Source organism: Anomalospiza imberbis, chromosome 3, assembly GCF_031753505.1.
Source record: "Anomalospiza imberbis isolate Cuckoo-Finch-1a 21T00152 chromosome 3, ASM3175350v1, whole genome shotgun sequence".
In the NCBI taxonomy this organism is placed as follows: Eukaryota; Metazoa; Chordata; class Aves; order Passeriformes; family Viduidae; genus Anomalospiza; species Anomalospiza imberbis.
In genome coordinates this window covers 35,019,000-35,045,777 of record NC_089683.1, presented here as the reverse complement: position 1 = coordinate 35,045,777, position 26,778 = coordinate 35,019,000, and the positions used below count along the sequence as shown (strand labels likewise).

General features: G+C 37.2%; 1 protein-coding gene across 4 annotated transcripts in view; it reads left to right on the top strand.

Moving 5' to 3' along the window:
• The first annotated feature begins 4,956 nt into the window (after window positions 1–4,956).
• Window positions 4,957–26,778, top strand: part of CEP162 (centrosomal protein 162) — a 44,963-nt gene continuing 23,141 nt past the window's right edge. The window contains exons 1-13 of one of the 4 annotated variants that reach the window (XM_068183974.1): window positions 4,957–5,162; window positions 5,701–5,877; window positions 6,717–6,813; window positions 11,401–11,536; window positions 17,551–17,700; window positions 20,753–20,905; window positions 21,167–21,353; window positions 22,302–22,354; window positions 23,576–23,691; window positions 24,642–24,672; window positions 25,062–25,184; window positions 25,886–26,077; window positions 26,241–26,322. In XM_068183974.1, coding sequence (XP_068040075.1) covers window positions 6,754–6,813; window positions 11,401–11,536; window positions 17,551–17,700; window positions 20,753–20,905; window positions 21,167–21,353; window positions 22,302–22,354; window positions 23,576–23,691; window positions 24,642–24,672; window positions 25,062–25,184; window positions 25,886–26,077; window positions 26,241–26,322 — 1,283 coding nt within the window. In that variant the 5' untranslated portion in view covers window positions 4,957–5,162; window positions 5,701–5,877; window positions 6,717–6,753. Of the gene's footprint in view, window positions 5,163–5,700; window positions 5,878–6,716; window positions 6,814–11,400; window positions 11,537–17,550; window positions 17,701–20,752; window positions 20,906–21,166; window positions 21,354–22,301; window positions 22,355–23,575; window positions 23,692–24,641; window positions 24,673–25,061; window positions 25,185–25,885; window positions 26,078–26,240; window positions 26,323–26,778 lie in introns of those variants that run through there. The other 3 variants (XM_068183976.1, XM_068183975.1, XM_068183977.1) reach the window with 3 other exon arrangements.

Here is a 26,778-nt window from a genome sequence, read left to right as displayed (position 1 = left end):
GACACAGACAAAGCTCAACATCGTGGATGCACAGCAACTTCAAAAACATTTTAACTGATTTTCCTGAGGAAAAGTACAAATCTCTCTTTTGATCTCTTCCAACCCAAAATAAGCATCCTGCACTGAATGAAGGGAAGCACAATCCTTGTCTGAGTGGGTGTTTCAGGTTTCCACCCCTCCAATAATTTTTAAATCAAGCCCCCCAAAAAACTGAACACCTCCAATTTGCACTAAACACATCAGTTTGATTCTTTTGCTGCACAGTAGGATAGAATGTGGTATTACGACTAGCTGTATTTTAGGGGAAAAATCTCCTGCGTCCATCCCTAAGCTACCTAACTTTCTGAGGAATACACTGAAAGTTGCAAATTTGTCCCTTAAGATCTTATACCACTGCTGTACAACAAATCTAATTGCACTTGCCACACTGTACTTTTTCAGATACTTATCTGAAGAGAAGCGATGTTCCCCTAAATCAGCTTTTTGATATAAACACACATGCATGTTCTGTTTATTGTACTTTAAAAATACAAAAAAAAAAAAAATGGAGCACAGAGAAAGTTCTTCAAACTGCATTTGGAGAGTGACCTAAGATGTGGGAAAGTTGTCTATTGCTTATGTTATTCTTTTCACCCACTTTTGAGTGCTTTGAGGCTACATTTCCCCTGAGTTATGACAGATATTGCCACCCACCTTAGTTCTTCCTGCCTCTGCCCTAACAGAACCTCTTTGTTGTTTTATCTAATCAGATTCAGAGGCCCTGCTAGAGTTGGCTCTTTCAGACTGTTCAAAGCGGTTATATTTCTTATTTCCCAGGCTTCAGAAGAACTAAAAATAACCAAGTGAAAATCTGAAATGCAAAGCTAACATTCCTGCCAGTGCTAAGCAGATATGTTGTCAGGATCAACGAAAGATGTTACAGATCTGAAAAATTTTAATAAGTCAGAATGCTTAATTTTTCTCTGCAGAATTTTCTGAGTTTGATCTTTCCTAAGCCACCAAGAAATTTTTATAAAAATATTTACCTTAACTTTTTCTGAACAGAACACATGCAGAATGTTTTCACACAAAAACTTTCTACAAAACTTTCTATATGCAAATAGAAAGATAAGGGGATAAGATAATGCAAAGGGGAATATTCAAGGCAGATGAGGGTTTACAGTTCAAATGATCTCAGGTGGAAGTGACCCAAGTTGTTTCTCCAGTCCCACAGAGTAGGAATTGTAGGCATGTTGCCTGATGCCAAGAGCAGAGAATTTTCACTGGCAAAGAAGGTCCTAGATTGGCACAAAGCAGCATCATTAGAGTAAATCAAAAGTACTAGTTAGTCAAACCAGTCATGTTTGTATCTACCTTTGCATAATAATTTTCCCAGGATTTCTCAAAAGCAACAGAAGGGATCTTGCTCCACTAGCTGGCTTACACAGTGGAGCAACGTTTTACAACAAGTTTAGATAATCAGGAAATAAAAGAAAAAGCAGTGTTAAATGTTGGCAAATGCACTTTAATCTGAGAGAGTGTTAAGCACCTTTAATTATTGACTGCAATCACCCTCTTGAAAGAATTTTTAATTGCTTACAGTTGCTGGCGAGAGGAGTTTCCTCTATGATGGTGAAGGATTTATTCCTGCAGCCAGTAATTACAGCACCTTTGCACTCTTCCACAGAAACTTAAAACTTGGCCGTACAGGGCACAACATTAAGGCAATTAAACATTTACACAAATAAGCCAGAGGGAGGATCCATTTTCAAAAAACATGAGAAACAGTGCATGTCTGCTAACTTCCAGAAAACGGGAAACGGCCAGCAACAGCCCAGCTTCCAAACTCCAAACTTTGCGTCTCCCTTCAAAGGATGCAAGAAGAAATAAGATTCGTGACCAGTGTGAGTCTCTGGAATAATTTGAAACATGACATAGAATTTAGTTCTCAGCCCGTGGAGAAAATTCACGATGGAAAAAAACCCCATACCGTGAGACGCTGAGTTTGGGCTACTGTAACTGAATCAACCATAATCCCAACCCTTGGGATCTGAGAACTTGTTATCAGTGACAGAACAAAATGAGACCTGCACGAACCAAAAGTGAAAGCATTAAAAATGCTCTTTTAAACTACAATTATAGTTATGTTAACAATTTTATAACTAATCATAATTTGACTACTATTTTCTCTCATATGGAATAGAGTTACACACTTTTTGTTTGTTTTCTGTGCAATTTCTAGTTATGGAAGGTTTTTCTTTTTTTCTGATGTGCATACTGGAAAGGGCTTCTATTTCAACCTCGCTTAAGGAAGTCTTTTCATAGTGAGCATACATAGAGAATGCAATTTTAACTTCGTAGTCCACCACTGTTTCCTTTTGATTCAGTAGGAAATGTTAACCCTTAAAAAAACATAACCAAAAATATGGTGAAATATTTATTATCATAATCTTGTATTTCACATATTTGCAGGCTCAGAACTGAAATACTATCTGATGCAATGCTTCAGCCAAAGTGAATGTGGCAGAGGCTTTGGTTTTTATTTGATATCTTTTTCCCCACTGACTTTTATAGATGATACAAATCTGAAATTAGACAATAGAATAAAAGTGTGCATATTTTATACCTTTTAATTTTGCCATTAATCTTTGGAAATTACTATAATCCATGAAGCCTCATATTTTTACTGTTTAGCAAGAAAAACATAGGCACTATGTGTGCACATGTCACATATTTAAATGAGACGCCAATGACTACAGCAGGAAAATCTGGTTTCATAGAAGCCAACAAAGGCTTCCCACCCATGTCAGCAGAGCCTGAAATTTACCTTATAATCTGGGGCTCTGTCCAGCAGGATCTATTTTAGCATTTGCATCCATCATTCTGCTTTATTAGCACTGCTGCCCAAATTGCCCAAATGTTCCTGGCTGAAATTCATGACTAGCCCCGCTCTCCCATTTTTTAAGATCTGCTGTTAAGAGCTCTTGAGAAAATTGTTCCAACTGGTTGGCATTAGAAGGAAATGAAAATCTTTTAAGTGGCTATTGTGCATACTATTTGAATGCACTGGATGACATTTCAACACCAGGCAATGCCTCCTCTCCACCGCAGTCATCAAGAGTGGTTTAGGTTTTTTTCTTTCCCATATGGGCACTGAGGTTTCCAACAGCATTGATCCTTCTGCACATTTTTCTATACTTTGTACAAGGCTCTTTGAACATATTTCGGCAAACAGAAAAGCTTCAATGTGCAACAGTTTTTAGCAGCTTGAAGGACTGAGCCCTTGATGTGATTATTTGATCAAAAATGAAGTAACTCTCATGATCAATGAATGATGTCACAGCTATCACTTTGAAGTTAATAGTAAAATTTGCATTGGCTTAAATCTGAGCAGGATCAAGGCATGAAGCATGACTGACATTCTTTTAATTAATTTCCATATTTCTTTTTAAATTCTCATGCCTCACTCCATGCTTTTTCATGCAACAAGAGAAGAGTAAATGCTGGAAATTGATGCTTTCACCATCAGTGGGCTGTCGCGTGTAACAAATTGTTCTAGTATATTAGTTTATGTGGGCACTCTGTCCTTGATCAGCTCCCACATTTCCCACAGACAGCAGCAGAAGTTGCACATAAAGATGAAAAAAATACTTTGCAAATGGAAACATAATACTCCATCTGCAGACAATAAATTGAAAGAAGTGCTGCAACACCTTTAGCAAAGTAATTCTTATAGACTTGTGTGGAAAATACAGAGCCCATATTTCTTTGCGTCTTTGAATTTAAACTATAATTTATACTAGCATTAAAAAATCTGGGAAACATAAAGGCCATATTGGAAGCGCTGTCTTTATCTCTCAAGCTAACAGGAAATGAGAGGCAGTAATAGGACTTTAACTGGTTTCTCACTTGCAATGAATATCCAAACACTCGTTGAAGAAAACTTCCTTTCAAAATCTTTTCGTTCCAAGTCTGCTGAACAGAGAATCAAAACGTGTGTGAGTGTGTGTGTGTGTGTGTGTGTGTGTGAACAATGTCCATTTGTATTCTTAAGTGAACTTGTTTTATTTTGCCATTTACTAAATGCTGGCGTAAAAATTCCTGAAGCAACGTGACTCTCACAACAAACACAACTGACAGACCCTCGCTGGAGAGCACATGCAAGCACAGACTGCAATTGTTCTGTGGTTATTTGAGAGGCAGTGGTCAGGGAAACAGGGGTCATTAATTTCCCTGCGTGTTTTAAACATTTCCAGAGATGTGCTAAAATGTATTAAAAGCACAACGGCCGACATCTAAGGCTGGGACATTAGGAAAACTTTAGAAAGGGATTTCTGTGAAAAAGCGAGAAGGGAAGCTTTGAGTTTGACCCTTGCATTGGGGAATTAAACACACTTTTAACCCTTTCCTAGCTGCTTTTCCTGAAGATCAGTTGTACAACTTCTGGAGAAGTGCTTGGGGTCGAGGCGGAAGGAAACCTGCTCCGACCGTGTGACTGCGGGGTGCTGCGGCTGCTAAGGGCCTTGGGTGCCCGCTCGGCTGGTGCGAGCGTGAGCCAGCCGGCTCCAGCGCGCCCGGCCATCGAAACTCCCCCAGCCCGGTCCGCCCTCACCGCCCAGGGACCCCCACCACCCCCACCCGCCAGGGGGCGCCGCTCCGCACGCCGCCCCCTTCCGCCGCTGCCGCCCGTCAATGGCGCCCGGGCTCGTCCCGGTCCTCGTCCTCGTCCCCGTCCCCTCGCGTGTCCCGCGGCGAGCGTGGCACCCCGGCCCGTCCCCTCCCATCCCCCGTGGCCGCCCCCCGTGCCGTGTGTCCCGCGGCGGGGCGGGCGGAGCAGAGGGAAGCTGCTGGATTTGGCGGAATCACGTGGCGCGGTCCCCGCTGGCGGGCGGGACGGTGGCCGGGAAGGTTTCCCGGGCAACCGCGCCGCCGGTGAGCGGGGCGGCCGTGGCGGAGCGGGGCCCGGCGCGGTGCAGGTACGCGCCCGGCGCCCGGGCGGCGCTCGGCTCCGAGCCGCGGCCTCTTCCCTCTCCCGCTGCTCCCCGGGCGCCCGTCGGGCCTTGGAGCCGAGCCCTGCCCGCCCGTCCCCGGGCCCCGCGCTGCCGTGCGCCAGCCGCGCGTGTGCTCCAGGGAAAGCCGGAGGAGGAGGAAGAGGATCAGGTCACGGCTGGGATGATTAAAAGGTTACGTGAAATGTGTTAGGCTGTTTAAGCTTTTCTCCATCCCCGTGGTTTAGCCATACCTCCTCAAAACTTCCGCTTCTTGCGCTGTGTTGTAGTATATATCCCAGCAAGTGCCGCCTTTGTTTTGTGCGCGAAGTCATTTGTGAGCCGCCCGGTCTGAAGATACGGCTGAAAAGGATATTTGCTAAGGTTAATGTTTGCCTATGATCTTCTGTTACCGAAACTGTAAACGTGTTTGTTGTCCTCTAGGTTGCATATTGTTAGTTTTTATAAAAGGTGCAATTATAGGGTAGGCAGAAGAAAGCCGTCATTCTAAGGTAGGAGGAAGTAAAGATAATGTCAGGAGAATCACTTTGTTTTTCTGGCAAAGCTAGAATTAAATATTCCCCACTTGCTGAAGTAGCTGGCACCGTTAGTAAATTGCTAAAGCATCCTGCATTTAACATCAACAACGTGCTTTGATGTGAAAGTATAAAATGGTGCTGGATTATGTGTGCCCTGCGAGGTAACGTTCTTGATCTCCTTACCATGTTTTCAGAGATATTGTCCAAATGCTTACATAAGGACACCGTGCTGGATCCAACGCCTGGGCAGTCTGCTATATAACTTCTTCTTTTTAACTGCCAAAGCCAAAGTGTCGGGTGGTCTGTGGATGGATAAGGAGTGAAAGCAGGAAACAGTTGTCACAACTCACCTGTCAAAATCAATTTACTAGGTAGGTAACAGTCCTGTGTACTGAGTGGGCTCCATGCTGGGAGAAGTTTTATTTAATGGTAAAAGCACTTTTGCAAATGTTTAGCCCTTTTATGTTTACATCACACTTCTCAGGCTGGAGGATGCTAGTGCAGTTTAATGCTGCCGTACATATGCAGTTTTGAAGGCAGCCATATGTGTTGAGCAGTGTGATACACAAAACCTTTGCAGCCTTTTGGTTGTTGGGCATATTTTATACCTGAGGAGTTGATGCAGACTTAGGGGAAGGAGAGCGGGGCAAGTGTCCTTGGCTTTCAGCATCAGGGCGGTTCAATCCAAATGCCATTCCCTAACCTTAAAAAGCTTTACATGTATTTGTTTATTGTTTACTAAATCCAAAGCACACCAGAGATGATGAAACAAAGCTAAGAATGCCAGATGTCCCCAGTGTTGGAAAAGAAACATAGAAAGGAATTAAAAACCCTTCAAATGAAAATATTACTGCAGTAGATTCTCATTTGATTATTAACAGAATGTTTAATTGTGTTGCTAAGAGAGCTGGTTTTTGAAGAAAAATGTGAAGATGCTGAAGTGAATAATATTTTATTTATCCCTCGAAGTTTAAATGCTGAAGCTGGTGTTTTGGAAATTAGTATTTTGCTTGTAAGGAATTTGGGTGATATAGGTACATTTGCACTGATTGTCTCAGTGAATAGTTTACTAAGGGATGGGAGAATGGTGCTTGTCATCTCAAGTTTTGGATTGAGGTTTTTTTGCTTATAGCTCTATTCAAGCAAATCATTAGGTTACATCAATTTCAGAATGCATTTAATTAACTTCAATTTAAATTTTAGTTTTTAGACTCAGTTGTTTGGAAGGTAAAATCCAGCTGCAAATTATGGCTCATCGATTTTCAAAGGAAGAATTAGATGAGCAGTTTGAAGAGTTTCTGCAAGAGGTAGGTTTGAGAACAAGGTCACATCCCTATTCTCTATTAAAAAATGGGGAAAATTGAGTATGGAAGAATATGAAATGTAAGATTCAGCTGTGCTTTTATCACGTAATTAACATAGCTGTCTTATCTATTGGTCTGTGCAAGGTCTTAATTGCTAAGCTAAATTCATGCTATTTTGCTGTATTGAAATCAAGAGAAGAGTTTTGTAATTAAATAAATATTTTGTCATTGCCTGGTTGTATCTTCAGAAAGAGCCCTTGGTTCTTGATTTTTGTTTCAGTTTTATTGTTGGTGCTACTTAGTACCAGAAGCTTCAAATTGATGTATAATTGAAAATGAGGTAAAAAAATCTGCCCGTATATAAACACAAGCTACGTTATAAAAATGTCTGTATTTTTCTGTGCAGTGCTTACTCTCACTGAATTATATTTAAAAATTCTTGTATAAAATGAAGCATGTTGTAATGATTAGAAAATTTGTATTAGATTCCTTTAATTCCTCATGGTGCTTCATGGTTTTGAGTACTAGTGAAATCATGCAAGTCTGTGGGTTGTGACTTAAGCTAAGAATAATCAGACATGATCTAAATGTCCTGACTAGATGTATTTTTTTCAATGCAAATAGACCTGTAATTTCAGGACTTGCCCTCTGGCCTGGAAGAACACAGTGTGGTAACCCTAAAACATAAATACTGCTACGTAAGGCCTTTACTTAGATTTTAATTCTGTATATAAGTTTTAACTAATGATGGCAGAGAATATTTCTGGAGTCTCTGTTATATATAATGTATGCTTGAATTTTTTTTAAAGTAGAGGCTTTGTTACAATTTAATGACTTGTGAAAAATAATTTAATGATGTAACTAAGTTAGCACTCTTGAACTCATTGGAATTATTAATGTTAGTAAAATTATAAAACTAGTCTTTGCATTTCCTTCAAAGTTCTTTACTTACTGTAGTTACAAAGAGAGTTGCTCTGGGGAAGAGAAAGGAGTTTTATTCTTTTATTTGTTATACACATCTGTCAAAACTCTGCATGTGATTGCTTCTAGTATTTTATTCCTCATTTGACATGCTCTTCTTCCTCAGCTATTGCTCACATTGAGAATGCTCGTTAAAAAAAAATCCAAATAATTATTGAATTATTCTAAGTGGCATTTGGAATGTCCCAGAGAATGTAACTTTAACAATTCATGTCTTAATTTTTTTTAATAATTTCAATCCCAAACTGTTTCCAAATTGCTAATCTAGTTAGTAAAATATGCATTGTGCTTTTTGCCAGCTAGATACAGACCCAAATGACAATGACGTTATCTACGCTGTTATTTTTACACAGGCATCTTCTGCTATGTCCTTCTCTTTGCTCTTGTTTTTTTTAAAAATGTTTGGCCTTTTAATATTAGAAAGATGAGAAACTGATGTGCTCCATTTCTTGAAATCTCTCTGTAGGTGATGTTTGTGTTGAGAGTGTCACAGTGGGTGGGGATTAGTAAAATCTGTTTCTCAGTAGTTTGGGGAAGACTTAATGTTATTTAAGCAAATCTTTCAAAGGAAATGGAGCAGGATTTTTCCATTTTGAATAACTCTTAATGAATCTGTGTTTGGGATGAGGCTGTGTATGTGTGTTTGTGATAAAAACATATGAAGTTAAAAGACTGTATATACAGCTGGATGATGCAGGTCTAATATGAGGATTAAATTAAATCTTTTGGCATATACACTGAACTTTAAAAGTTATCAGTGGATTTTGTAGACTATTATCATTATACAGAAGGAAACACAAATGTGTAGTAACAATGACTGCGTGTAGGATAAATCCTTTAATGATTTCCTCTGCCTAGTTATGCTTATTCCCAACCCCTTGTCAAGACAGCCTGTTGTCACCCGTAATTCTTCCCATAATCCTTCCGCCTGCACTGATGTGTTCCTATGGTCCATCCACTCCTCACCATTAGTATCTTATTTTGGTGTGCTCCCTCCTATTGTCAATTGGATTTCCATTATGCATCATCTGTCATACTGGTTTAGCTCCAGGTTTTCCGTGTTTTCTGTGCCATTCTCTTGGGACATAAAATGTGAGGAAGTCTTTCTAATGCACAGTGCTTCAGTTAATTGAATTAATTGCCCTTTTTTGATGACTCAAAGCAATATTGTGAAAAAGCTGTTGTCTGCTTCTAGTATTTTAAGTGGACCTTTGTTCTACTTGATATTCATGAACACTTGAGAAGGAAGAATTTCAAAAGGAAAGGCTATACCATCCTTATTAGAATATCTGTAGAATAGTATCTGGAAGAGAAACACCACACATTAAGCCATGTTAGAGAAACATTTTAGGTTTTTATTAAAAGATCAAATAGATTAAAATATTATTGCGTAATAAAAGCATATTTTGGAGTAGACTTATTTAATTGAAAAATGCTGGTTTCATGAATTAATTAGGACAACTGGTCATGAAAGTCTGAGTGGTTTAGATCAAGTTTAAGTTCTTTCACATGCAAAGGAGATGGTAAGCTGATGATGTGCCATGTAGTTGTTCTGGTTCTTAACCTAGCCTCTTTAGGCTTTTATTTATCTTGAGATTAAACAACTGACACTTTTTGTGTGTCTGTATTCCTGGAAGGCAGAGAGGCTGTCTTGGGGAGGAGAGGAAGGAAGAAACTGGTGCCACTTAGTGGTGCTGAGAAGTCATTGCGAGTCCAAAAAGTTGATTGATTTACCTTTTTTCAATGGAAGGAAAAAAAAATCTGGAGGTTTTGCTGTTGAGAAACTGACATGTTGGGAAAATGCACCAGTATTTTTGTGTCAGCATTTCTCTCCCAGCTGCTGCAGTTTTACTGTCTGCAGTTGACAAGACGGCTGGACATGGAAAGATTCCAGAATTTGAGCACAGCCTGTGGGAGTTGCAGGTTCTTTAGTTACAATCCACTAAGGAGCATGAGCATTCATTGAAGTTCTGCTTGCAGAGCAGAAGATACTGTTGGTTGCAAAAGAAACACCAAGTGATAGCAGATCTTGCTTGCATCAAGCACCTGTCAGTGCTTCCAACTAGCAGGAGGCAGTCTGAACTTTGGGGACAATGGCATTAGTACTTGTGTTGTGACTAGTGTCAGGAAATTGTTACTAATGGGATATTTATTAGAAATCTGAAGCTGTTTTGTTCTATGTCACCGAGCCAACTTAGAGAAATTGGAATATATGCTGTTGTCTAGCAGTTTCATAATTTATTAAAATTGTGGTGTTTTAAAGTGCAAGACTCAAGAGCACTTCTTTCTTTCTGAGATGTATGACAAGCATTTAGTTTTCTCTAGTAAAACAGAAAGCTCTGAAGATGTTCTTGATCAGAGATACTAATAATATTTAATTACAATTATTTTTTCTTAATTTATAGTTTTATGTAATTGTCATTTGATTTTTGAATGTTCTTGTTAAGCCCAGAGAAGTTGAAGTTTTAGTCATATAGTAAAAGTAGGCTTTTATGGCAGTGTTTTTAATGTAATAGGAGGCAGTGGATTGCAGAGGCTTGTTTTAATAAAACATACCCTTGTGTTTTACATTTAAATATCCATAATCCTGTTGCCTCGGGTTTATACTATCAGATTTTCTTATTTGTGACTATTACAAAAGTGAAGCTTTTGAAATTTTCCCATGTGATGCATTTCATATGTGAATTCTTTGTTTCTTACCATTTATGGTAAGAAAAATATGTGCACCACATTCTCTAAGACACTTTAGGACTATTGGTTTTAACAGTTGTAGCTAAAAATTTAGATAAAAAGTATTCGATTCCCCTTAACCCCAGTTTGCTGCACATAGAATATGTAGAATGTAAGGCTGCAGTGCAGTAGTTTAATGAATATTTCCTTGGTCAGTGTGTGGATAGATAATTGTGGCTCTAAGCCTGCTGTAGGCCACAAAGAACTTTATTAAAGGAAAAGAGCAGAGGTTAGTTGTCTTTTCCTTCCTGTTACTTATCAGTGACTTAAATTCATATGGTGTCCATACTCAGATATTTTTTCCATTGATTTAAGCCATCAGTCAAAATCAGCATGGATGACTAACACATATGAAAGTGTAATACACAGTTGGGTAGGAATGGTTCTGTCAAGTTCTATTATATTCCATGAATACAAAGTATAAAATTAATTTCTGAAATCTGATTTGCTGGTAACTAGAATGTTGCTAGTGCACATTTATTTTTAGAATATTAGTAATAATGTTCACATACAAAGCAAGGACAAGATAAAATTGTTTCTGCTGTACTTCATTATCATCAAGAATATAGTCAGAGTTTTGGTTCTTATATGTCTTAACCAGTTGAAAAAGAGCTGATTATGCTGTTCATTTGAACATACATTCTCTGAAGCAGTCAACTTTTAACATATCCAAATTCTGGCAGTGGGATTATTAAAATATACTGTATTATGCCATATGAATATAGTTATTGTTTCTTAATCAGTTTTGTCATGTATATACAAAAAAAGCAAACAGTGGGGAGTAATGAGAGGCATCTGGACTCAGAAGTCCAGAATTGAGTGGCTGAAACAATGTGAAAATGTAAAAGTTCTCTTTAATCTTGTATGCAATTGATTCAGTCTCTTTCAGATGATTCACTTGGAAATTCAAAGAAAAAGTCCAGCATTCTTGAGAAATTGGGACAGCCCAGGAAAAAAGAAAAGAAAAAGGATTCAGTGCCCTGGTGGTTATCTGAGGAAGACTCGGATGGTGGTGGTAAATTTAAAGTTTTGCAATGTTTTGGCCACAGGGGGTCAGGCTAGTTCTTTCTCATACTGCATGTTAGGCCTGGTTTGAGATTAAGCTGATGCCACTCACGTGTTTTAGAATGTTACAGTGCAAGTTTGTAAAGCATAAAAGTCAAATAGAATTGTATTTTTTAATGGTTCATATTCGAGCAAGCTATCTGCTGGGTTTTTTTTCTGTAGCTGTTGAATTAATAAAACTTGTAAAAAATAAGCACATTATAAATAGTAAAATAGTTAGAAAATGTAACTGACAAACACACAGAAATATTGGTATATGTGTTTTGTATCCAACCTGTTCTTTATACTGACTTTTTATAGCTTTCTGTTTTCAAAACTGTAGTGGAAAAAGACCAGTTTGTATAAACATATGCTTACTTCAACATTTGTAGTAGGTTGGAAAAGCACAAAGAAAGAAAACCTTTTCAACACCAGCTGACTCCAAGATGTATGTCTTCAGTATTCTCAGCATTTCCCTTGCCAAGAACTGTGGCTCAAGGCAAAATGGGCTGTGATGACATGATTGCTGGTTCAGTATTGACACGGTCACATAGCTCTGGAAGAAAATATATAATTGTTTGCAAGCTTTCCACCTCTATTTTTTTTAATTTCTACATTGTGTTCTTGTTGGGTAGTAAAACCTGTAGTAGTGAGTTTCCACTGGATATTTGCCTCTTCTTCTTGTAGTAATTGTCGGTTTCTTAATTTTCATTATTCGTATTAATTGCAAGTGGACCTTAACAGAAACTTACAAAAATCAGTTTTTTCATCTGTCACAGTTAAAGTACTGCTGGTAGTCTCAGATTTTAAGACTAGCTGTCAGTGTTGTCTTAGTGAGGAGCCAAATCCCAGTCAGCAGTTGTGCCATTTAGGCTTAATCCTAATAGGTGCTACCTGGACTTCTTGGTACCACCTATTGGTACCACCACTTCTTGGTCTTGGCCTTTTAAGATGTTGTTGAAAAACTCAGATGGATTTGAGAAAGTTCTTATCAGATGGTTATGAGATATGATTTCCTTACAGCTTGTCAAATAATCTAAGGATGAATTGTTCTTGCTGGGCAATGTGAGAATAAAGAGGTTACCATGACCTCATTTTTCTACATACTATCAAAGAAAATTCTGATGACTTCAGAAGCTCAGCATGTTTCCATGGTTTTTCTGAGATGCTTGAGGCAACCCAACTTTGATACTTCTTATGGTAGAAAACACACTGGAATAGGTTCCTAAAGGGAAGGGTGATTACAAGTTTTAGAGAACAGAGCTTGTGTGGACTAAGTAAAATTCAAAACAGAGTCACAAGAAACAATGAGATTATATCAAGATGTTCCATCCAAGCCATTTTCACCACTGTAATTTTTAAAATAAAGAATATCGTATCAGTTGTCCAGGTTAACTAGAGGTAAAGCTATTAGAACTGGAACAAACTTGATCTACAGTTTACTGATGTGTGAAATATCTGGTAAACTTTTCAAGGTCTTCCTTCAGAAAAGCTTCTCATTTAACAGAAAAACATTGAGAAGGTGAGCCTATGCAGTTTTGCCAGTATGGAATCAATTTACATGCAAAAGAAGCTAGCCTGTTCATATTCATACTGTTGATGAGGGGCTGGTTTTTGGGGTTTTTTTGGAGGGAGTTGAAAGTAATCTGTGTGTAATGCATTTCAGCTCCAAGATCCAGCATCTTCGCAGTTGGACTAAACAAAGCTGAGACTATAGGAGTGAATGCCAAATGTGCCAGATCCGTGCATGGCATTCTTCCCTGAGCACCGTTTTTGCCAGGCAGATTATTACTTTTATTTCATTTACTGCTCTGTCACCACTCTGTGTAGAATACCACGCTCATGGAGCATATGCAGTAAGCCATATCCCACCTACTACTTTAGTATTGCCGAGCAGAGGGGCCTTTAATTCCTGCTAGAGGGCTTTCCTCTTGCTGTCTTGGCAAGAAGGTGATAACTCCATGGCATGAAGTGGATCTTCTGGTTGTGGCATCCCATGAGGAAAGGGATATATTTGTCACACTGGACACTTGCAAGTGGTAGCGGTTACAAAATGTGTGCTATGATGTATGCCTTTCTGCAAGGTAGGGTCTAGTTGTAGGGCAATTAACCTAGAGTCAAAAGAGAGCCATTTGCAGAAACCACCTTGGCCACCTTAGGGATAAATTGAGTTTTCCTCTGCAGTTTTATGTGGCTATAATTTTACTTCATGTAGATGTATTTGTAGTGTTTTAAAATGACAGGTTGGGTGGCTGTAAGGAATTCAGTGTGGATAATCTTCCAGAACTGCTCATGTTTTCCTCTGTTTGCCTTGTATGCTTCCAAGTACTTTGTCAAATACCATTTTGCCATGTCTGATATTCTCAGGGTGTATGTTGTGTGGTGTGTTGCTCTGACTTTTTAAAAGTGGATGATGGCACAGCAATTTTGTAAGTTGTAAGTTGTAAGATGTAAGTTACTGCACTGGATGACTGAAAAGATGATGATTTAGACTTGTAGTTCTTTGTAAGGTTATATGTAAACATCTCCTAAATAGCAAAATAATTTCTTATGGGAGAAAATAATAACACTGCTGTGATGCTAACAGGCATGAAAAGATGAATTTAATTTCTGGAAAGTGTAAAGTCAGCATGCTTCAAAATTTTTTGGAGACCCTTGTGTGTCCTACTAGGCTTGAACCTTCATGTTGGTTGCAGATAGGTCATAGTCAGTAGACTGTTAGCTAATAGAATTAGTATTTTTTAAGTTGTTTTATCATCATGAATCAAACTTATATAGATGCTGAAATCTTACCTTCACCCACAGTGTGGCACTGCATTCATTACAAATGCGTGCTCCATATGTATAAGTTGATGTCTTTGGGTATGACTGTTTAGAGATAATGTTATCTGAAGGAAGCCTGGATAATTAGCTTGTGTAATACACCAAGCTGATATATTGCTTGCAGTTTGAGGTTTTGATTTTGAGTTACTTCTTTATCTATATCATGCTTTCTTGAAAGACAAAAAGAAGATTAAATATGTGCTTTACACTTACTTGTGCTTTTTTTACACTTGTCTGTTCTTTTTTTTTTTCCCCAAGGCATCTTGTTACAGAAGTGCCAGGAAATAAGTAGAGAGTTAAACTAATAGACTGTTTCACTGAGAAGTAAAAAGTACATTTTTAAATAACTCCATGAGTTATTCTAGGCATGTTTAAACTGTTTGTTCTTCAGCTTTAAACTGAAATGTGCAAATTATGATTCAAGACACTGTCTTCCATATTGAACTGGTTGGAGACCTAGGTGATGTCCTTTCTACTTGCTTTTGTCAGTTAAATGATAAAAAGAAATTGGATACTAAGAATTCCTGTCCTGTCTTACTTGCATGTCTGTTCCTGCTGTTTGTCTTTTCAAGATTTTAAAATAAAATTTGTTAAAGTGAGAAAAGAGAAGAAACTGACAGAAAGCTGTGCTGAAGTAGTGGAAAATACTGAACAAAAGAGTCCCCCTTCAGATTCCCAGTCTGGTATTTGATTAAATATGTTTTGATATATTATTCAGTATCCGTCTTATATTACTAGTATGTTTCCTGTAGAAAATCCTTAGCAAACTGTCCATTTGACCAAGCTGCCACATACTTCTTTTATCATTTTCAGAAGACATTAATAATTGGGTGAATTTTTGCTCAGTTAGCATCATATATCACTACATGTAGTGATGTAGTAGGACAGACAGTACTTAATGTCAGCCTGGGGAAAGGAGGAAATAACTTCAAAAATCTGAACAAAAAGCTCTTACCTGTACTAAGCATGTCTTTAGTAAACTGAAAGTTTGTTACACTTCCTGGATTTCATACACAAGAAATATTAATATTCATTGTTCTACTTGTTTAATTTCAAAGATAGCAGTCAGATAAGCAGTTTACTTATTTTCTGTTGATGTGGTTCTTTTCCCTTTGCTGATGACTGTGCTGCTTTGTGCATGCTGCCCTGGAATGGAAACAGCAATTGGTATAAATTAAAAACTTTAATTGTTTAATCTGCAAGATTATTTCAGTCAGTGTAACTTTAGATTCAGCATTTTATGTGGGTCATTTTGTTATCTGAAAAGAAACTCCAGCAAATAAGTAGGAATTATAGGCATTGATCCATTAAATACTTCTGTATAAAAGACAATAGCAATTAAATTTTCCTGATTAAAGCATGGCATTGGTGTTAAACTCAAGCAGATAGTAGTGTTCTAGAGAGCCATGACAATGAAATATTTGGCACTTGGTCTTTGGATCACGTTGGTGATGTAGTTTGTAGACTACAGAATATCTCCTGTGTTAGTTTTCTAGATTCTATGTGCAGTCTAGAAAATGTATGTATATGTTTTCATAAGCCTCATTGGCATAGAATAGCTGTAATGCATCTCAGTCTGGGAGATAAATACTAAAAAGTAATTTATTTCTCAGATTAGGATTAATGTTTGAAATGTGAGCAATAGGAGGACCTCTGTAGTTATTTCAAATTACGGTTTTAAAAGTTATGAGGTGTTTTCAGTATTTACAGTAGATGGTATGCTGAAAACACTTCTAGTTTCCCAGTAAGTGTGGGAGAATATATATCTAGAGAAGCAGAGCCTTGCTTGTGAACTTACACATCAGTTGAGGGAATAAAGGACCTATGCATTGTATCAGAATGGATTTAATGCCATTTCTCTCCTTGCTGTACCAGCTTCCTTTAGTTATCTTGGATGTTTGAGCTGTGTTAAGTTCTGGTCACATATCCCTATACTCCTGTTCTAAATAGCAGAAGTATTTGGCTTGGTGTCCTGGACTACTCTCTCTTGTGTCAAGGTGAACTCAAAAGACCGATAATTAAGAGTTTTATCAGAATTACTCAATTTTGAAGTCTCTTCCACTGTGACAATTTTGAGATGGCAAAATCTAACACAGACCATCTGGCTAGCCTAAGATATATGAAGGCTCTAGTGTAGCTGTCATGTAAGAGTCCGGAGGAGGCCACTAAGATGGTTAGAGGGGTGGAGGACCTCTTATATGAGGAAAGGCTGAGAGAATTGGGTTTGTTAAGCCCAGGAAAGAGAAGACTTGAGGGTGACCTAACTGTGCCCTTGCAGTACATGAAGGGAACCTGCAAGAAAGATGGAGAAGAGACTATTGACAAGAGCATGTAGTGACAGGACATGGTGGGTTGTATCACACTAAAGGAGAGTAGCTTTAAATTAGGTATTAGGAGGAAGTTCTTTGCTGTGAGGGTGATGAGGCACTGAATGGGTTGCTCAGAGAAGCTGTGGATGTCCCATCCCTGGAAGTGTTTGAGGCCAGATTGGATGGGTCTCTGAGCAATCTGGTCTAGTGAAAGGTATCCCTACCCATGGCAGGGGCATTGGAACTGGATGATCTTTAAGGTCCTTTCCAACCCAAACCATTCTATGATTCCTTGATCAAGAGAAGTTTTCAGCACAGGTGCTGTTATCAAAAACTTAATTCTGCTAACGTGAATGGAAGACATCAGTTGTATTTGCTGCTGAGCAAGTCCCCACAAGGGTTTGAGCAAACAAATGCAGTTCTTATATCTGACAGTGATAAAGACAGTAGGAATTTATACTTATGTACCTATGTTTCCCCACTTTTCTTTGAACCAGTCTACATGCTTTCTTTCAAACCTCGTAGTAAAAACCTTTTACTGTTGCAGTAGTTTTACTAGTTTTCTTTGTTTTCAGGTCATTTATTGAGCTCCTAGAACAATGTAATTGAATACAAAGTATACATGGATCAAGAATCTTTTTAAAAATAAGGATGGAGAAGAATAGTTCTATTTCCAGAAGTTATAAGTATTAACTTTAGTTTTTACTCACAGATAGAAAATTAGAGGTAATTCAGTGTACAAGAAACTGAACTGCATTACTTTTTCAGAAGTGTCACTTTGAAGTCTCACATCTTGTTCTTCTCTTTATTCCCTGTCCACTATGCATTAAAATTTATGTTTATGTACATTTAGAAGTAGTTCCCTCTAAATCTTCCAGTGCATCTCACAGCAAGGCTTTGTCTAAATCCAAAATGTTGGAAAAATTTCAAAAGGACAAGAAAGATTCATACTTAAACAAAGAAGAAGGAGCCCTCACTTCTGACAGTCCAGACAATTCTGAGGGTAACAAATTTACTGTATTTTATATGGTATTAAAAAAGTAAAATGACTCAATTCTGACGGTCTTGGTCAGCTAAGAAAAAAAAGAAGTTACTTTTAGAAATAGATGTTTGTCATTATCAGTTTGAGTCCTTTGTATTTATGTTTTTAAATGTTTCTTTGCAAGTATGGTAGTTATAGTGAAACTCAGGTGCTTATTTTAATTAATTTCAAGTGGCCGTACTTTAAAAAAGAATGTCATATATCATTAGCCTTACAAAATGTTGCTTAGAAACATACAGATATCACAATCTTTGGCATTCAAGATAACTACCTGAGAAGTAACAAATAACCACTCCACAAAAGCAAATGGCCCTTGCTGGCCTCACTGAAATCCGTGGGACTGTTGAAACAGCCAAAAACACAATGAAGAGACTGTTAAATCCATGTGAGTTGATATTTTCTCCAGGTTTGATAGGTTTCTCAGAGTTCAGATTGTGTAGGGTGAGAGAAAACAAGTATTGTTCCCTTCACTAGCAGTGAGGAGGGGGTGTGGGTGTTGAGAGTGGCTAAGTTGCAAAGTTTAATGGCTGCAGAAACAGTATTTGATTTTCAGATTATTAAGGAAGGTGCTTTTTAAAAAACCTCTGATTTGACTCAAACCTTGACTAGCAAAATATTTAAAAATTACTAGATAGCTTACATAAACCCCATGAAACCTTCAAGATCAATGTACATCTGCTGAGAAATTTCACTGGATATGAGATAATTTAAATTAAAAAAACACAGGAAAATGTTTTCCTCTAAACTTTTGTTCCATTAAACATTCTAATTGGTCTTTTTACTGGTTTATATTCCCTTTGCCTTTCTTTCAAATCTCTACATAGGAGGTCAGTTGCAGTTAGCATTTGATTCTGCTTATGTATTCTCATTCAAAAAATAGGGTGTTGGAGGTCTGGTGAGATTATGGCTAATCTAAAGCTCTGCAAAAAACTTGTGACCCAGCTGAAAACAGACTCCTATTTGCTGTCTTGATAACTAGAATAGAATGCCATCTGAGTAAAGTACTTTAAATTACTGCTTTTGGCTACTTGAGAAATGGGCTATTTGTAGTTTTTTTTTTAAATCTGTTCAGCACTTTGAGCTTTCCATTTTCTACTTTTCAATGTAGCATTATGCATTTATTTAGGCATTAGCTTTTTATACATATGGAGCTTGACCTTTAGACAATGTCTCTGACATTTATTTGTTACATGCAAGGCAAGTCAGTCAGAGCTCTATATTGAGGACAGAGCTGAGGTTAGATACAGGAATGTGGATTTCCCAGATGTGGAATCTTATGCACCTAGCCTCCCAATAAGACATCCAAGGGGACTTTATCATTAAAATCAACAAAATAAAACTTTTTTAAAAAAAGCTCTTACAATCAGAATGAACATGCTGAGGGCTGCCCAGTAGGGAGGGAAAAGGTGTTGAGCCTCCTACTTTCCCACCTTCCCTCACACTAAGTACATTTTCAGTACCAAAGGGAAAGGATTCTCCATTGTCATGATATAGGCAGCTATGTCATTTTTAAATGGGACTTGTATGGGCCTATGTAGAGAACAGAGGAAGATCCCAGAGCTGAAGCACTTGGTCAGCACATGGAAGATTGATTTGGTGTTATTGATGGATGGATCTCCTCCAGTCTCCTGTAGCAGGAGATGAGCTGTTGTCAGTTGTAGTAAGTACGTTTTTCTCTCTCTTAAGATTTTTATAAAGGTGTACAGAGAGAAGTAAAAGAGAAAACAGTTTCTATTTCTGCTCCTTGTTTTTCTCTTGTGGAATGTGTTTGGAGAATTGTTTACCTAGAACGAATGCCTAGTTAAAACACGGTGGATTGTTTGAGCCTAATAGCCAGTCAGATCCACCTGTGTCTAGACTCTAGAAAACGAGGTCACAAGTTGTAAAAGAGTCAGATATAATAGTTAGAGAGAGTAGCATGTAGTTTTTACTATCCTCTTTTATATAGTATATTAATATATCATAGCATAATTATAATAAATAAATCATTCAGCCTTCTGAAATAAGTCAAACATCATCATTCTTCCCATTAGGTTCACCAACATCTACAACAGTCAGTGTCTTCACCCCTTCTGGTGTGTTCAGTACAAGGACACAGCTACATCTCAACATCTTGTGGACAGGCAGGACGAAAAATTCTGAGTGTTACCAACTGACGATTCATGTTGGAATAAACAGACTCAGTTTCTGTTCCCTTCTATGAGAACTGTTAAATAATTTCATGTGTCATTGGCTAAAATGCATAAGCAGCTTTTCTCCTATCCTTTCTCCAATGAGAACTTACTCAGAATCTAAGTATAAATGTGTGTGCTTTGCAGGCAGGCAGAAGGGAGTTTTTGAGCTAGCAATGTCCTGCAATATCTGGCTTTTAGTCTTCCATAAGGAAGTAGATATGGCAGTGTTCTGCCCGAGAGCCAGCAAAAACTTAAGGTGATGTTGAACCCTCACAACAGTGAAATTGCAATTAGGAGAGAGCAACTACAAGTTGTAGTTAAATAAATTTATACAATGGCAGAATTGGGTGTTCATCAGTGACTTTAGAGACTGTTTACTATTTTTTCCTTATAGCCTTTAAACAACAAATTAAATGTAGCTGCTAAACCAATGGCTTAGCACATTTAAAAAAATCTGTGGTGATCTGAGGTAGTAAATCAAATAAAATGAACTGGGTTTTAAGAAAGAAATGTCAATTTCCATATCGGGTCTGTATGTGAGATTGTCTTTCCTGAGTAATGTGATGGTAACTCAGTTTTTGCATTTGACTCGTGCTGAACTTTAGGTATGTGTGCAAATACGAAGGATAGGAAGATAATGTTTATAATAGCTTAATTAATTAAACAAGATTTACATACAGAATCAGTGGAAATTAGGTGAATGTGACTCGTGAGTCTGCATATCTTTGCAATTGCAATGCAAGATTAAAACTGGTAGTTCTGGAAGGAGACTAGAAGACTGATGTGTCATACAAGTAGCTTTTAGATGGTAGTCAAGAATATTGCAACTTTTTTCCTAGGAATGCTTGAAGCCAATGGGAACTTTGTCAAGATGCAGAACACTTCACAGTCTGTGGGAGAAAGTCATGAAAATATGGATGTGGAAAAGATGCAGCTTCAGAAAAGTAGTGGAGATGCTGTCTCTCTGAGTAGAGACAGTCTGGAAACAAATGGTGAGAACTGAGATCCCAACCATTTCATCAAATTTACTAGATCTAAATAAGTTACTATTAAAAGCAGTTTACCTTAATTCAGTTCAAGATGAGATTATTCACTGTCAGCTGTGTCGTGAACTAAAAACTCCTAGTACTAGTTTGTGATGATTTGATACCATTAATACTTTATGAGTCTGTCTGTGGTTGTTGTTAACTATTTTGCCTGTTCTATGTGGACATACAGCACAGACACAGTTTATTCTCTTTTTTGAAATTTAGATTCAGTTTTAGCTTCTGGGCCTAATCAAAGTATTGTAGGAGTTGGATTGGATACCTTGGAAGAGCAAGAAGAAAAAGAGATCTTCTTTGCCAAGCTTGAACGAGAAGCTTCCTCTACTATTGATTATTCAAGATTAAATAAAGAGCTGGATTCCAATGATTCTGTCATACTAGAACCATTTGTACGGTAATTTAGAGGGAAGAGGAGTTGTGGACTGTATTAGTGGGCACATGTGGATTTGGTATGGCCACTGAGATTTTGTTGGATGATATTCTGTATATAATTTCAATCAGTTTTTTGTTTGTTTATTTTGGTTAGGCTTTGCTTCAAGACAAGGACAGAAAAGAGCTTAATAAATAAAAATGAGCACGTGCCTTAATGATGAGTGGATGTATCTCCACAGTCTTGTGCATAACTCAGTAGTAACAACTCAACATTCATAATTGTAAGGAGTAAATAAATGAAGAGGTAACAACTGATAATAACAAGGAAATAGATCAGGAAAGATTCTGTGTCACTTTAGACATGATATTACAAATGAATCTAGAGGAAACATACTTAATCTTCATAGACTAGGGCAACCCTATTTATAATCAGTTATGTGAAAATAAGTTCAAACCATCTGTGTGAGAAATGGATGAAGGAAGTTCAGACAACTGTTGCTGAAAATGCTGATTTCAGAGGCAACTTCTGATGTGAAAACAGTTGGAGAGGCAGAATTTTGGAGAGCTTCAGATAAGGACAAAACTTCTATTTTATGGGAAAAGGGGAAAGAAAGGAGAGGTGGGTGGTTTTTTAATTTATTTTGTTAATCCAGAATGACAGGGTCAGAACAGGAGACAAACTTTGATGATAAAAATATTTTTTGAGGAGTTAATGTAGATGTTGAAGAGAATGCAGAAAGGGAGAGGTTTTAAGAGTTAGATTGAGAATTTTAGCTGGGAAATACTTTATTTTAATAATTGCTGACACTTTTACAACTTTTCTTACCTTTGATTTGATTTGTTGGACAAATTAAAATTTTTTCTTTTATTACTAATTGTAAGAAGTATCAGAGTGTAGAGTTCCAAGAAAAAAAGTATACTTATTTGCTATCCAAAAAGAGAGTAGAATTTTCATTTTATTTCTCAGAAAAAATGAAAATGCTGAAAAAGAAGAAGAAGAACCTGCACATGAAGAGAAATCTGGTAATACAATCTTTTATTTTACCTGTAGTTCTTACATCAGCCTTTTAGGCTGTTGTTGCATGATGACTGTGCAGCTGTTATTCATACAGAGGGGTTAAGGGGTTTATTTTTGCTTCTGTGCTTTTTCTTTTCTTAACTGGATTTTTAATCTATTGTAAATCAAAAGATAAAAAAAGGGAAAAAAGTAGTAAAAATCCTGCATAATTCATAAATGAAAAAAAACCCTCTGATGATGTTTAAATTTGATTTATTCCAGTGTCTTAAATGTCATCTGTATTTTTGTGCCATCTTCTCATACCCAAGTTTAATCTCTGTAATATGAAGTATTACTCTTAATCTGATTTCCCCACAAAATTTCCATGCTACATGTCTTGCTTATTTGTCTTTCACTTGTCATGTCTCTTTGTTTTATGCTTCATTGCTGTCATATGAACATCGTGTGTATTCATGTAAATTAATGGATTATATTTTCAAATTTATATATTCAGCTGAACTTTTGAGGGGTCCTGTTGTCAGGATTGAATTTCCCAGGCATAAAGAGGATGTATTTGTAAACCATAAACACATAAACAACACATTATGATCCAGTGTTTTGCAAGGGTTCTAGGTTTAAGTGCTATAGAGAATGCAGACACTGGAGCCTGTAACCACAGGAGCTGAGTGAGAGAGATACAGCAAAAGAGAACTGAAATTTGTGAAAGGATCTAGGTAACTGAAGGAAAAGCCTTTGGCTTGTAAAGTTGTAAAGTTCATTCTCTGATACACTTGGGTTTAAATAGTGCTTACTCCTGAGAGTGGCTTTTGGCCCACCAAAGCAGGTCATAAGAAGCCAAATTACATATTCTGAGCCTCAAAAGTGCTGGAGTTGTCATAGTGAATGTGCAGAGTACTTTATCTACAGGGTTGGAATTGCATCATTTCACCCCTAAGTGAGAGAGAAATTGAATAAAAGGGGTCAGTTCAAGTACACCTTGAGGAGACAAAGCATATCTATCTGATCACAAGGCAAGCTTCCTTTGAATTTAGAGATATTATGTGTGACTTTCACTGTAGTTTTAGTACGACACTCAGTTTTGGAAACTTTCTGTTGCCTTTGTAAAAGGAGTATCATTAGCAGTAACTGTTCTTAGATGAGGCACTGGGGAAAAGGAAATAGCTGTCTCTTACTGCTTTATTTTCCTTGAGTATTCATTCTATTTGATGTTTATTTTTACTTTTTAGGTAGCTACAGTGAAGATTTTGAAGAAGAAACAGATACTAATCCTGCCCTTAAAAGTGAGGGAGATCAGGTGAATCAAAACATCGTGTCAGAAGTTGATTTAAGTCCTCAAGAACAGGTATAGCTTGCTAAATGTTTCTATTACTTGCAGGAATTTTAAAAGCTCTGCAATATGTAACTAAATATAGTAAACCTTTATGTGATACATACTGTCTGAAAGAGTATAGTGGCTCTCAGACTATATCTTTCTATTAAGGATATGCACTTTCCTGTGGTAAATCATAGAAGGGGTTAAGTTCTTCACGGGGTTTTCTGCTTACTCCTCCTTTGAGTTAAGAAACAAGGATGGAAGTGCACAAATGATGAGTTCAGGTGGAAACAGCCTCAGAATGGGTAGTGGTTAATCTCTCAGAGCTTTTGAGGTGCAAGTGACACAGACTACTGGAAGTAATTCTGTACAGAGAAGCCCTTTGGACAGAGGACCCAAAAATCTTCACTGTATGAGCTGTGAGGGCACTGCTGTCCCCTGGCTTGGTCAGGTCTTTTGATGTGTAGCACTTGGTTGGAGCACATGGGTGCATCCCTGAAGCACACACTAAGATTTGGGGTTTTTTAAAAGAAGTCTATAGAGCATCATGTATTCGTTTTCACTAGGTAAACTTATTTGGCTTTTCATTCTTTTTAAATAAATTTCTTGGAGTGGTATTTCTAATAAATGTTTAAAAAGTTAGAATGGAGCTGTACATAATGTGCTTATGCTACTTAACTTTTGTTTCTCGAATTGCAATAAAAGAAAACCAGGAGCGTTCAAAAATGCTGCTCTATGCAGAGGAGCATTTAATTTCTAGTCACTTGTGAAAAGGTTTATAGAGTACATGATGTTGAGAACTTTATGGCATTCTAAGGAGTGTTTTAGAGAAGTGCATATTCCTGGAGAATGAATAACTGCTTAGTTCTAAGTTCTAAAAACTGTTTTTAGGTATTGGACCAACTTCTAAAGTTTGTCCAATTTTTTTCCCTAATATTCAAAAAGTAATTGTTAGGTTTTTTGGTTTTTTTTTTTGTTAGGAAGAAGCAAACACTGGCATGCTGGCTAAAGGTAAAATATTAACTTTGATCAGTGGAAGAAGAATAAATGTAACTTTTGAAACTTGCATACTTGATTTTTACTATTTTGATATTTTTCACCTTATTTTATTGTGTTCTACTGAAAATATGTTGAATTGAAATAGTTAAAAATAAGCTACATATTAACACTGCAATGTGATCGTCAATGTATTTTTATATTTATTACACCTACTCAGAACTCAGATTTGTAATCAGAGTTCATTGGTATTAGAGTTCGTTGGTTTTCCACTAATGGCAATAAAATAATCTATATAGTATTTTTTGTATGCTTAAGACATCAATCTCTGGTATACTTCTAATTCCAGTGTGATGAAGTATAAATAAGAGGATTTGTGTTTTCTTTAACATTTATCTTCTTAGTTGTATTGCTTGATTCACAAGATTCTACTGTAGAGTTTCAGAAGGCTATTGAAATATCAGATGTATCTCCAGGCAAACATGATCAGCCTGAAGAAGTCAGTGCAGTTGAAATGAATGAAGCAGGTAAGGGGTGCTTTAAAAAAAGAGGAAAATAAAAAAAACCCCACCACACAACAGAACTCAAAACCTAAAATCTTCCTTTATTAAAATAGGTGATTCCAGTGTCTTCACTTGTTCTTAGATTATTGGGCAACATAAAGCCCTTGGCTTTTGCCAACAAATCTTGGAAGCGGAAGGAAATATTTCAGGAATAGTGATGTTTATACTAAACACTTGGTTATTGAAAAGTAGCTGTTGATGCTGCAATTTCATATTTAAATACTATCACCTCTGGTTATTTCTTATATCTAAAATTCTTCTTTCACAGCATTGAACTGAATTATTAAATACATTATTTTATCAAGCTTCACACAACAGTACAGGCCACTTATATCCAGATTATTGGTGTGATGACACCTGTTAAAATAGTCATGTAACATAAGCTGTTCATTTTAGTACTGTTAAAATATGGAAGTAGGGGAGAATAGGGGAGAGGAATCCAAACTGTAGATGAGACATTATTGGGTGTGGTAAGCACTAATTAACTTGGCAACTGTTTGTTTTTATAGGAAGAACAAGATTTTAATTTTTTTTTTCATGTAAGTGATATCACTATTTTCACCACATAATAGACCAAGCTAGTAACTGAAACACAGACTCCAGTGGGATGTTTCCCCAGACAGAAAATCCAGTAGTGTCTCTTAAAAGACTGCTTTTTTTCTCAGGTACTTCCTATGGACAAACCACCAATGACGTGGAAGCGCTATCCCAGGCATATCATCACATTGATCAATCTTTGGGGGACACTGACGAGCAGAAGCTGCACAATTCTGCAGTGCCAGCTTCAGAAAGCTTAGGGCAAAGCATTTCAAAAAGTAATGACATCTATGCAAAGAACATGTCAACTGTTGATTCATGTAAGTAGCTCAAAGGAAGGCATGTATTGTACAAGCTTGTAAAATGAGTGAACAAGTAATATCTATAATATTCCATTTATGAAACATTTTTAAATGTCCTTGTAACAAATATTTTTTCTGGGTTGTTTTTTAATTTATTTTATATTTATTTCTCATTATTTAGATTTACCTACTGTGGAAGAATTGATGAAAACAATTAAAGGACATATGTGTAATACCAGAAATTTTGATGTGGACCCTGAACGGTATTTATTTCAAGATGCATTTTAAGAACTGTAGTAACTTAAAGATGCTAACAATTTGTCAAAAATAGCTTACTAAATAACTTATCTGTCTCTTTCTCTAATTAAATACTGAAATTTTGTTACACCCTGCACTGACATTATGGCATTTGCAGTGAACTGTAAAATGAATTATACAGTGTTAATAGGTTTAGACCAGGGATTCCCATACTTACTTCGGGTAATAAGCAGCAATGTTTGTCAAATCATTTGAAGGAATGTTCATCACTCTCACAGCTAGGATCTCTGCCTTCCCAGTGCTCTGCTCTTTCCCCTTCCCCATACAAGGATTTCAGCCCACATCCTATCCTAGCACTCCAAACTCCATAATCTTAAATTCAAGTCCTCTTAAGATCAAACCCCTGTTGTGATTCTTACTAACCTGTGCTCCATACCTCCCCCTTATTTGCTGCAACTCTT